The 12,718-nt window shown below is 46.2% G+C and overlaps 1 protein-coding gene across 1 annotated transcript; it reads left to right on the top strand.

Annotated features, from left to right (window-relative positions):
• Positions 1-7,630: 7,630 nt before the first annotated feature.
• Positions 7,631-9,560, top strand: LOC104410468 (aquaporin-12-like). Its single transcript, XM_010020632.1, has 3 exons — positions 7,631-8,237; positions 8,673-8,789; positions 9,379-9,560. The coding sequence occupies exons 1-3, from the start codon at positions 7,631-7,633 to the stop codon at positions 9,558-9,560; spliced, it is 906 nt and encodes a 301-aa protein (XP_010018934.1).
• Positions 9,561-12,718: the final 3,158 nt, after the last annotated feature.

Raw genomic sequence — 12,718 nt, 5'->3', positions numbered from 1 at the left:
AGCGGTCCCTGTCTGGGATCCAGAAGGAATTGAGGACTGAATTACTGGCCTTATTTTTTTTTTCCTATTTCCCCACCCCCCCCCCTCATTCTTTTCACCTCGGACAACTTAGAAATGCCACTTACTGTGCCCAGGGTTTTAAGGGTTTTTAACGACTTCGCTGTAACAGCTCCCATTCATTGTACCCCATTGTCTGGGTACTTTCAATACTTGAATGACAGATTCAAGCTTTCAGAGAGCAGTAGTAATTATACCTGCTGATCTCTTCCACACTTCTCTTCCTCCCCTCTACCTGTTTATTTTTGAATCACTCTAGTAAGCTCCCACATGACGAGATGCACAGTGAGTGTGACAAATGTGAATATGCATCTCGTTTGTCATTTCATTTATGGATTAGTTGTCGGAGTACTGTAGGATTGATAATTTGGCTACTTAAGAAATGATAATGTATTGAAACATTTTTCACTTCTAAGGTGAATATGGAGAGAGGAGGAAGAGAAGTATTCGGTTGTTTATGTGCCTGTGCTCTGTGGACTTTTAATCAAAGATGTGGCCTCTTTGTAGAAACTTAATGATTGGTCAAGTCTTTGAATGTTGGTTTATGGAGTAGGTAGGGGTCAGATACTTTATTTATGATCAAATGATCAGCTATAGTCAGGGCAAGAAAAAATATTCCAGCTGTCTTCCTGTCTGCTCTTTTTTTCCCATTAGAATTGTTGGCCGGAAGCTTAAGGGATAATGTGCTTAGTGCGGTGGGTGGTTCAAAAATGCGTTGTATCTGTGCTCTGACTTGGGCTTTGGAAGTTATGCTGGTGCCTTTGACTTTTTTATTTTACATTTCTTTGTATCAAATACATTTTTGTATATGTTGTATTTTCCCCCCCCCAAGCAAATAATGCATCAACCTATGGAGTTGTCAGAGTTTAAGTATTAGAGCTATTTTTCCCAGTTTTTTATGTGCTCCATTTGTACTAATGAAATCAGAAGAACGTGTAATCAGATCTGAGGACACTGAAGATACAGGATTTTTAAATAGGATTCAAATGGAAGATTGTGAACACCTGGAATTGCCAAAGTGCTGTTCTGAGAAGACGAAAGCTGTGGGGGGAGAACAGTGCCGTCAGATGTTCATGGGGCTATTTGACCAACTAGTTCAAGGCTGAGGAGATGTGATGTGTCACACTGACCCTTTCTCACTAAAGACATTATGCTGGCTAGAATGGCTGAAGTCAAACATTCAATGCAAGAAAAAGTGCCTCCCTCTGAAGGACAGTGAGTGACTTGAGCAGTTGAGTTCTTGGGGTGTTACCAGGGACAAGTGTAGAAGAGCCTGTGCCTGTGGCTGCTTCTAGCGCTACATGCTTCTATGCATTTCAACTTCTCTGACAGTTTAACGAAGAGCTAACTGTAGTAACAAAGTGCCAAATGATTCTGTGAAAGAAAAAACATTACTTTAGTGGGGTTTTATTGCATTCCCAGTGGGGCAGGACCTGGGACAGATAGGGTTACAGCTGGGTATGGATGGAGGACCCTGAATAAAAATTATTTGCACACTTTTATAAATGTTGCTGGCAGAAGATAGAGGTCAGTTCAGATAATTTCAGTATTTGTATAGCGATAGAGATAACTACATTTTTGGAACTGGTAGCCAAGGTATGACAGAACCACCTTCCAGCTGAGAGCAGTTGGAGGCTGTTTGTGTCGATGATGGAGGGGAAGCAGGGCATTGGTGTGGTACCAACAAGATGCCTTATTGTGCAGGGCACTGCAGTATCACAGTTCAGCTTGCATTCTGCTCTTGCATGGTAGTAAACTTTTATGTTGGTTAAGTTACATTAACTGTTCCATCACAGGAATGAATCCCTCTAGCTATAAGCCTAAGAATAGTTCTGGTTTTAAACTCAAGTGTCTTATTCCAGGCAAGGAAATCTAGATGCATTTCCCAGGCAAAATGTATTGTGAGCCATAGACACTGTCAACACTGTAATGGCAATGCCCCTGGTTTGAGTGCTTCTGGCTCCCCGATCAAATGAAGTACTGAGAAGGCTTGGCTGAGAAGAAGAAACCCTGTCATACCAATGATTCCCTTTTTGTCCATTGCTGGCAATGGACTTTGTGAAATTCTTTGTGCCAGAGTTAAACTGGGAACTTTTCTTTCTTCTTTTTTTTTTTCCTTTTGATGGCACAATCTAGACAGTAAAATAACTTGTGGTAAATTTAGGGTTTATTGGTTTTTTTTGAGTAGAAAACCAAGAAATCGTAAGTAATTATCTTATTAGTTCACTTCTATTGATGAATGAGAATGGTTTAAAATATGTTACAAAATTTGTCCTATTTAGTCTACTTAGGAGATGATTTCCAAACTTTCAGCCGTCTTAGCACCCAAAACTTGGCCCAGTCCAGCACTTACCAGAACATATCTTGGCACTTGCTGTGTGACCTGCAGAGGTGTTAAGCTTTGAGGTTGAGAAGTGTCCCCATCTCCCCTTCCGACGCAGCAGCTTTATCATTATGTGGTTTCTCACCTCCGTGCTGCCAGAAATCAGGGTCAGAGATGGAGCTGACAGGAGAGGAGAACCACAAGAAGGTTGCCATGCTGTGCTTTTGTGTCTTGGTGGGTTGGGCATTGCTTTTCTAAGGATGTCAGCTGGATGTGTCTGCAAGATTGGAAAAATGCAAACTCTGTGGGGTTTTTGCCCTGATGGGAGCAGATTAAAGTCCTTAAGACTTTCTGCAGGGCTGTTCAACTCTGCTGTATCACGAGGGCAAGTGGATAGAGACCAGATAGAGTTTGAGTAGATGATGGTAAGGGAAGGATTGCATCTGAATGCAATCTGGGATTCCCCGTACGTCTCACTCTCTCGGGTGCCCACATAAGATCCTGAGTCAGGATCAGATATGCATGTGATATGTATGAAGTGTAATATACAGTGGAGTAGCTAGTTGGATATATGGAGCTGGGCAGCTAATGGCTGAGATGCATGTATGCAGGCAGTGTGTGACTCCTGAGGTTTTCTTGTTACCACAGAATAAACTGTACTTCTTCTTAAAGGCAGCCGTGGCGCTGGGAATGTGCACTTTGACCTGCCTTAGGTGTTAATGAGACTAACTGCAGGCTTTCCCCTGGCTCTCCAGTGCAGGGAAGTGCAAAGGGGTGGTTAGAGCAGATGGGGTAGCCTGGATCCCTCTATCAGAGGGGATAGTGGGTGGGCTGAGAAGGGAGCAAGAAGGTTGTTAATGGTCTCTACAGCTAGAGTTGAATAAAGAAATGTCTCTGGTCTGTTTTTCCCTCTGTTCTTCATGCTGTCAATGGAAATGGAAGTAGGTGCAAGCTTTCTTTTTATTTTTTTAACTGTCTTCAGATTTTAATGTTGCCTTTTATGTAATTTAATCCCATTATGTTATTTAATTGTTACTGCAATATTAACTACTGTATTTGTTGACTTTGTTTAATAACTGTTCTTTCAGGGCTAGAAATAAACTTTTGAAAAACATTTGGGTCTTCCCCCTCATGAGTTTATACCTTTTAAGACAAGAGAGCTGAAAGAGTACATGTTTAGATGTCTTAATGAGATTAACAGAATGTATTTGTAATTAAACTTCTTACGATGCTTTAATGATGATGGGTATAATTTTATGCTATACTAGTCTGCCCTGTTTCTTTTAAAAAAAACTTTATTACTCATCAGAGTCTGTACCAACCTTGGGATAACTGCAAGCCCTCCTTGCTGCCATGCACTGCCTGCAGAATGTTGTGCCTCCCATAAAGTGTTCCAAGTTGCTGGCAGAAGGAGAGCAGCTCTGAAACACTCTTTTCACCCACCCTGGAAAGAGATCCTTTGCTCTCCTTGTGAAGGGAGCAAAGCAAAAGCCAGCCTAGCTTGTCACAGTTGCATCTCCACCATCCGTTTGCCATAAGGTAGCCTTTTGGTAGTGGCTGGGGTGGGACTGATGGGCCAGTAAAGCACAATTGTGGCAATATAGTGATGGGGAATTAATCCGAACAAGGCTGCTCTATTGCACCATGAACATCATCCAGTATCCTGCATATAAACGTTATGGCACAGGAAATGTGGGGAATGAGCTGTCCTGGTGCCTGCTTGGAAGACGTGGCTCCTGGGTCTGCACTGTCGCTGCTGATCAGAGTTTGAGCAACAGAGCCAAATGGGGCGAGGACACTGGGTGTCAACAGCTCACCTAGGACTTGGATTGAGAGCGATGGTGCCTCTTTAGGCTGTGGAGAGTTGCTCCTGTTTTCCATTGAAATGACAAAAACGCGGTGTGTTGGCATGGCAGTCTTAACTAAAGAAAAGGACATCTAAATGCATTTACTTTGGGGTTGAGACTGGTTGAGTTGAAATCCAGATGAAGTTTCAGTCTTCAGTTGTGAATGTCAAGGACTCATCACGTTGTGTTTCCTGTGTGTTATTGGGAAATTATCTCTTCCCCTTTCTTGCATGTTGTATAAGCTTTGCTCATACCACTGACAAAGGAAAATGAAGAAACCACTCATCTTCAGAAGCCTTTCCAACCAGACATGAGAATGTTGTTTTGCACAAAGCACTGTCTCTTCAGGTTAAATAATTTGTTGTAGTATTTTTGTCTTTATATATAATTGACCCTTTATGCATTTAAACTGATGTTCTCTAACACTGCAGTTAAGTGATTTTTACATTTAATTTATGGGGGGAAATGTTGACAAGAGGAAGGAGAAGGTGCCTAAGTGGAACTCACTAATTATCTGCATATTGGCTCTTGTGCTGCTTGAAGGAGAGCAGGGTTTTGGCTGAATGTGATTTGCACAAGTTCAAAGTTGCTAGTCCTTGCTTGATAAATCCTGTTAAATCTTGTGGGAACTTGCTCATCCCTTGCATACAGCTGGCCTAGACTAAAACCAAGAGCGGCCCTAACTGTTTGGATCCATTTATTGAAGATGCGTTATTTACAACATTGTTCTTTAAGATAGTAAAGCTGGGGGGGAGGGCAACGATTTCTCCCTTTCAGGGCTGCTCTTTGGTTGCAGTGAGTTGAGCACAATTACTTGGACTGTGCCAGCAACACACTGGTTAAAACCACTATGGCTGAAAACTGAGGATCTTAATTTCTAATTGTTTTCACAGTGGTGCCTTGGAGAAGGTGGTTGTGTTTCAGCACAAGTCTTGTGGCTCACATGTGAGCACAGCAGTTGTCTGCTCCCAGGGACTTGTACAGCTGCATTTTCCCTATTTTTATAACTTGCATTTTGCTCTGATGATTGTTTTTTGTAAAAACAGACATCGTTAGTCATGAGAGAAAGATAGGTGCAAGTGTGCTGAGCTCAGCTCCATTCTTGATGTTGCTCTCCACATGCGTGGAGGAAGCAGGTTTTTCCAAGGGATTTTTTTCTCTACTTTGAACTCCAGCCGAAGGAAGGATTTTCTTTTTTCTTGAGTCTGGGGAAATGCCAAGGAATGAGAACAATGAGTCTCTGACTGTAGTTTCTCTACCTGTGCTCTGTTACATGGGAGGAGGGCAGTGCTGATGCACCTTCTCATGCTGGCATTCCCTGCTTCAATGGTGATACTGCTTTTTCCCATTCCTGTCCACCAGCCAGCAGGCAGAATATCTTCCAGCACATTGTAACTTCATTTCAAATCCCGTTTGCTTCTTGACCTGATTACTGAAACAGATTGTTAGGGAGAGATTGTTATTATTTTGTTTAATTTATTTTTTGTTTTAGTGGGATTTGTCCCCTGGGAAGTTAATGATTGCTCATTCTCTTTTGGACACTAAAAGGCCACCAGATTTCTGCTTTGGAGAAGATGTATTGAGTCTGGGGTGGGAGGGAGTAGCAGACAGTATGTCTCAATGCACAGATGTTTCTCAGTGTGCAGATTCCAGTTTCTGGTGTTTCCTGAATGGCTTGTGAATAACAAACCCAGCTTGGTTTAAATGTGGATCAACATAGAAGACACTGATGTAACTCCAGGAACCTCCACAGAATGTTTTGGAGGGGGAACAGCTAGGTGCTTTTTTCCCCCATACTAGGTTCAGGGTGACCTTCCTAGGGACAGATGTGTTCCTTGGATTCAAGGTTTCTATAGCCGAGGATGATGATTCCTTGTTATTTTTGCCTCCCAGCGAATGATTGTTCTATGGATTGAGGTCTTTTCATGAAGCACGATTAACTCGTGGCTCTCCTTGAGCCCTTTTCATCCAACTGCCTGTGGGAGGAAACCTGCTGCTGGGCTTCTGCAGCAGCTGGTAACAGGTGGTTGCTTTTGGAAAGCTCTCGTCCACCCCCCTGCACAGTAAAACTCTCCTTAAATAACCTTACAGCTCTATTCAGCTATGACTGTTGCCTCCTTGCGGGTGAAAATAGTGTGCTGTGAGGAAGCCAGGGTGGTTCTGTTGAGCTTTTGTTACTCTTAAGTGTTTTTAGGGAGCATGTGTTTTACTTACCTGTGGAAATGCCAGCTTGTTCCTGTCCCTTGCCTAAAAAAAACCAAAAAAACATTTCAAATATTTGCATTTTAAGCTGCTGTAGTTCTTGACAGCCCTGAAAGCACATTTGCTTCAGAAAAGACACTGATGTTCCAACCACAGAACAGTGGTTGTCGGTGGGAGTATCCATGTGGACTCTTGAAGGGGTTTTTGCCTTTGCAGCGGCCTGAAGGTGTGCTCCAGAGCAGAGCTTGCAGCATCCCCCCTTCTGCTGTCAGCACTGAAGCAAGATAGGAAATGAGCAGCTTGTGTATCTGTCACTGGCGTTATTTAATCCCATAATTATTCTCGTAAGCAACAGCTTCCAGCTCCTCTCTCCAGCCTGGGATAAGTGTCCCACAATGGCAGGATGTGTCGTGGGCAGAATTACAGGCAATGGACAGGAAATAGTTTTTGGAGACCTCTGAACATTTACTTCCTAAGGCCCAACTCTTAGAATGCTTGAAAAGGAGAAGGGAAAAAATCTGTTCTGTGGGAAGGAAGAGATGTTGGGCTTTTTTATATTTTTTCCCCCCAGTTTTACCATGGGTGACACAATGTTTCCCATATCACAGCTGATGTACTTTTTATCATAGGACTAGATGATCTTTAAAGTCCCTTCCAACCCAAACTATTCTATGGTTCTGTTATTCTGGTTTTCACAGATCGGTCTGTGTTGCTGTAGCCAGCTTGAACTGTATTAAGTGCCTCATCCCCATCCCAAGCATGCTTCGAACCTGTGTCTTCTGACAGTTTATTTTATAAATGGCTAGGTGTCGGAAACAAAACAGCATTAATAGAAGCTGTTGGCTCCTTGCATGTGGTGGGCACTGAGAGGAGCCTGTGTAACCTGCCAGCACTGCTAGAGACTGAGAAGATACATACTGAATGGTTTATGCTCTGTTAACCGTGAGTTCCTGATAATATAACATTTCCCACCCCATCCCACTCTTGTTGGGACACTCGTTGGCTGATCCAGCTGCAGGTGCGTCCCACGGCTCCCCGAGGCAGCAGGCATTGCCTTGGGCAGCATGTGCAGCGCTTCCCAAGCCTGTCAGGCTGTGCCACGTTCACTTACACGCGGCTTCATAAAGAGGAGGTGCAGAAGCTTTCTCTGCTCCCTCCTGGGTTTTGAATCCAGTCTTTTTCCCCCAGCACAGCCTTTGCTATGGCTGGCCTGAATGTCTCCATTGCTTTCTTTTTCGTGGTGGTTGGGGTGTGCCAGGTGCTCAGGCAGATTTCCAAGAGGCTCCTCTCTCCTGGAGCATACAGCTGCCTTGCCAGAGAACTTGCTGGCTCGTTACAGCTGTGCATGAGCAGCCTTGAGCTGAGGATGCTGGTGGAAATCGGCCCGTGGGGTGGTGGCTTTGGTCCAGATGTGGTTCTGACGTTGCTCTTCCTCCTCTTTGCGGTTCATGGCGCATCTTTTGATGGAGCATCCGCCAACCCAACCATCTCTCTTCAGGAGTTCCTGCTTCTCCAGTCCAGCCTTCCAGCAACTGCTACCAAGCTGCTGGCCCAGGGTGCAGGCATGGGCATGGGCTGGGCTGTCACCAAGCTCTACTGGTCCTGGGAGATGACGCAATTCCACCTCATCCAGAACCTGATAGCATCAGAGTGCAGCTCCTCCATCCGCACCTCTCTGCACCACGCTGCCTTTGCAGAAGGCAGCTGCTCTTTCCTTTTCCACCTTGTCCTTCTCAAGTTGCGGCAGAGTCACCCAGTGTACCAGGTCCCTGCACTGGCAGCGACTGTCACCTTCCTGAGCTACACAGGTGAGCAGCACTTGCCTTTCCAAGTCATTTAGAAAAATACCTAATTTGCTGTGGAGGAATGCTTCCTTTTGCATCTTCATTGTTACCTCTTTAGAGGTAATGATTATCAAGATGTTTGTTTTCTACTTATTTTGGGGAATATTCATTAGGCAGTGGGTGGAATGCTGGCACTTGAGAAGTCATAGCCTGTCCCAAGACTGGGATCACTTTCCTCAAACATCCCCTAATGCAACCCCTTAGTCCTGCACTGAGCTCTTCTTCCCACAAAGCGACAGGGGGGACAAGGGTGGGATTTCCCCATGTGCTGCTATTACATGATTCAAGAGATGTAGCTACTGGCAGGCAGGAGATGCCATGGGTCTCCTGGCCCAGCTATGTGTCAGTCTTTCAAAGGATGCAAGTGAGACTGCTGGCCTTGCTTCTCTTCCCACACAGCTGGACCATTCACAGGGGCTTTCTTCAACCCTGCCCTGGCCACAGCTGCCACCTTCCACTGCTCAGGGAGCAGCTTTTGGGACTACATCCGTGTTTACTGGCTGGGGCCCCTCGCAGGTGAGATCTGCCCACAAGGTACCAAGGAGCAGGGGCTGGGATAGGGATCAATGTGTAAGGCATAACACAAAGTGTTCCTGGCAAAGCACTGAACTTGGGTCTTGCTATTGGCAAGTGTCCTTTTCTGTCCTTCTTCGCTGCCATTCAAGTCATCTGTTTGCTATCCATTTTGTGAATCTGATTTCTACCTGGGACACAGGCAGAGTCTCCGCAAAGCCGAAGTTTGGGGAAAATGAAGCAAAGATGTTTTAGGGCAACAATAGGCTGAGCTATGCTGTAGAGGTTGTCCACAGCTTCCAGATGACCACAGGGAGCTGCGTAAGTGTTGCTTTGAATGTAGAGAGCTGAGACGGAAGACTGCTGGTGTGGTTTATGGCTCTTTTTGGTCAAAACAAGCCTTGCTTGTTACATTAAGAACACAATGATTAAATTCTTCAAGTAATTTAGCAAGGGTCTTCCAGATGTCAGTGGGCACTCTAGTGTTGCTGAGTTACTTCTGTGGGGAAGGACCTGAAAATCACTGCTGAGCCGTGGGGAGGGTGAAGGTGCTTGATGCAGCACACGAAAGTGGTCCATGCTCTTGTTTCAGGGATGCTGGCTGCCCTCTTGCTATACCAAGGCAACATCCCACGACTCTTCCAGAAAAACCTCCTTTACAGACAGAAGAGTAAATACAAGGTACCCAAGGCAAAAGTGGTGACGCACGTGGAGGGTGACGAACCACAGCGGAAGAAGAAAGGGGAGAAGAGCAACTCCAAGCCTTGTGCCTGAGCCATGCATGGAGACCAAGGAGGTCCTGGCAGCCCCTGTTCTGGGAGCAGGTTTCTCATCCCACCCAGCGTCCACCCAGCATCCGTTTGGTCCCTACCTCAGGGTGAGATACTTCTTTGAAAGCATCACAAAGGAATCGGCCAAGCTGGCCTTGCAGGATGTTTGAATCCCTGAGCTCCTTTGGGAATAACTTGAAAGTCTCCCAGGAGAGCCCAGAATATTTCAAGTCTGCACCACTAGCTTGGTGGGGGACAAAGAACCCCTAATGCTTTTGCATAAATTGCTTGTTGTCTTGTATTGCCAGGAAGCTTACGGAAAGCCAGGACAATTCTATGGGTAGGCTTGAGCAACTCTAATGTTATATTGCATCATGCAGTGCTTGAAATAACCATAAAAACAGTGTAAACCAGTAACCACCTTGGAAACTTAGGATGAGGAGGAAGTGGGCTTGATCTTTCAAGTTACTAAATAGATACTGGTCAAGAATTGATGTTCTTTTAGTTAAACTGAGATCCTTGATTTGAACAGGCTGAACCTGGCAGTTCTTAGGGAGAAATTAAAAATGCTCTAGGGCAAGGGAGTTCACTAGCCAGAGGAGACGCTGCTTTTTTATGGACATGGTGCTTACCTTGAGTTTCGTGTGCTGTAAGGCATCAAGAAACAGTGCAAAAAGTGTCTGTGGTTAAAAACGAGACCCAGGCAGCCCATATACAGGTGGTGTGGATGAGCAAGTGCATCCCTGACTCCTCTCTGTATCCACGTGAAATATTCTTGAAGGTGAAATTGCAGTTTGTGGAAATCACAGTAAAAATAAATGTTGTGATTGGCACTTGGGTGAGTGATGTTGCTCCTGTGAGCTCTGCAGGGGATGATCAACACATCTGATACCTGAAAATCTGAGGCACTGCGGAGAATCATAGAATCATGGAATGGTTTGGACTGGAAGGGACCTTAAAGCTCATCTAATTCCAACCTTCTGCCATGGGCAAAGACACCTTCCACTAGACCAGGTTGCTCGAGGCCCCTGTGTCCAACCTGGCCTTGAACACTGCCAGGGATGGGGCAGCCACAGCTTCTCTGGGCACCCTGTGCCAGCGCCTCAGCACCCTCACAGGGAAGAATTTTTCCTAATGTCTAATCTAAATCTGGGCTTCTCTCCACAGGCAAGAGCAGGGGCTGGGACAATCCTATGTGCAGGATCCCTGGAGCACAGCTGCTGGGTATGGCTGGATGCTGAGCTGCTGCCCCGAGGTTTCCCCTACCCCTGCCAAAAATGGCCAGCTCTTGCATTTTGCAGACAACAGCCCATTTTGCAGGACCTCTCTGGGCAGCAGGTTCCTGAGTTGGAATATTCTTGATGTGCCACAGCTTTGGGGGGGCAATCTGTGCTTTTCGTGCGAGTGTGTGTGGTTGGGGATGCTTTTGGTTCTACAAGTGCCCCTGCCCTGGGTCACCTTAGCAGGCGCTCAAGCAGGGAAGATCTGCTTCTATTTACTGAGGTGCGAACAGCAAATAGAGAAGTGGCACGTGATTAAAATCAGGTGTCAGATGCACGTTTGATACCTGGGTGTCAGCTCTTCTCCTCCCTGCAACCCCGCTAGGTCCTCAGTGGGTTTTGGGGTGGACAGACTGGCTGTGCTGACTTTGGGCTGCCCATCTCCCTTGTATGTGTGTGGGATTGCCCTCTGGGGTGAATTGCAGACTGCCAAGGAGGAACCCAAAGGAGAGCTGGAGCTCTGCAACCCATGATACCATACCATGTCCCAACAGGAGAAATGAGGAAGGGACCATAACGCAGTGTTTTGCAGGCATGCCTCAGAGGTGAAGCTTTATGGAACAAACAACACCCCAAAAACCATTTGGCAAACATCCTCAAAACAATCTCCCTGCACTGTGCAGGGGTGGATGCTCAGCACTGACCAGTCCCTCCTGGGGAAGGGCAGTGGGAGTGTGATCTGTTTCTTATCCTGGTTAAACTGTGAGCAGGAGACAAAGCGCCTTTGGGTGGAAACTGAAACCTTTGATGCTCTGATGCTGGCCAAGGAAGAGCCTAGGATGCTCAGATCCTCTTGTCAATGTTTTCTGAACCTCTTCTGGTTTGGGAAGCATGCTGAAGATCCTGAGATGGGGCTTCTGTTTATCCAAACTGATTTGCTGGCTCGGCTTTTGATTCGAGGGTAAGTGTAGGATGTGAAAAGTACGGCTGACAAACCCACCACAGCCCATTCTTGTATTGTGCCCTTGGTACAGCATAGAATATTCCTACAGCCAGCTCCGAAGCAGTGGGTTAGGATGTCAGGCTGCAGAGATGCTCATGAGACGTCTCCCACATGCAGGGGTATTTAACTTGCAGTGTAACATGCAGGGTTGGCATCAGCTCCAGGGTAGGATGCTGAACCTATAAATGCAGTGTAGGAGTGCAGCATCTGAAGGCAGAGTGAATCAGACCCAGGGGAAAAAATGCTGATTTTTAATCTTATCTTCTTTTTCCCCAGGACATTTTCATATGTTTGAGGTCTGTTTCTTGGGCTGCTGGGGAGATCGTCTGCTGGGCAAGCACTTCTAATTGTGGGGAGCTTCATAGGAGTAATGGCAGGCATTGTTATTTTTAATTAAGAGACTGCTTTTCCACAACAGTAGCATTAAGTCACAGTGGAGGAGAGCTGCAGCTGGACAGACAGACTTGTTCCCAAGCTGTAAATCAAGCTCCGCAGCTCTGATTTACAGCTTGGTCCTGCCCTGCTGCGATCTCCAGCGTGGGGCTGAAGACTTGGGTTGCCCTCCTGGTTCTGCTCCTCTCTGCTGGAGTGACTGCTATGCAGCGTGACACCCTGACCACCTCCTCCAAGGGTTCAGCTGCCAGTCAGGGGTTTGCCCTGTTTGCTGAGGACCTACCTTGGAAGAGTCGTGTTATGTTGAATCTGAGACGCCCTGTTGCAGCCCGTCCTGCTCTGCACCAGCAGCACCCAAGTGCAGTGTTGCACGGACAGAGGTGAGCAGGGGCTTTGGTGGTTAAGCACCTCACTCTCCTTAGCAAAGGCAGCTGGAGTACGATGCCTGGAGGGGGACAAGGAGGCTCAGTTTTGGGTGCCCTCCAGCTTGTGCCGCAGGGCATTGTCCTGCTGGGAGGGACTGGGCTGGTGGGTCTGGGGCTGCTT

This window comes from Nestor notabilis, unplaced genomic scaffold, assembly GCF_000696875.1.
Source record: "Nestor notabilis isolate BGI_N333 unplaced genomic scaffold, ASM69687v1 scaffold25148, whole genome shotgun sequence".
Taxonomy (NCBI): Eukaryota; Metazoa; Chordata; class Aves; order Psittaciformes; family Psittacidae; genus Nestor; species Nestor notabilis.
The sequence above is the reverse complement of the archived record's forward strand: the minus strand, read 5'-3'. Positions and strand labels throughout refer to the sequence as shown.

Bases quoted from the DNA above. Each gene is read 5' to 3' on its own strand.
- LOC104410468 (XM_010020632.1), top strand. From the start codon at position 7,631: ATGGCTGGCCTGAATGTCTCCATTGCTTTCTTTTTCGTGGTGGTTGGG. The intron at 8,238-8,672 runs GTGAGCAGCACT...CTTCCCACACAG, and splicing joins CACCTTCCTGAGCTACACAG to CTGGACCATTCACAGGGGCT. The intron at 8,790-9,378 runs GTGAGATCTGCC...CTCTTGTTTCAG, and splicing joins CTGGCTGGGGCCCCTCGCAG to GGATGCTGGCTGCCCTCTTG.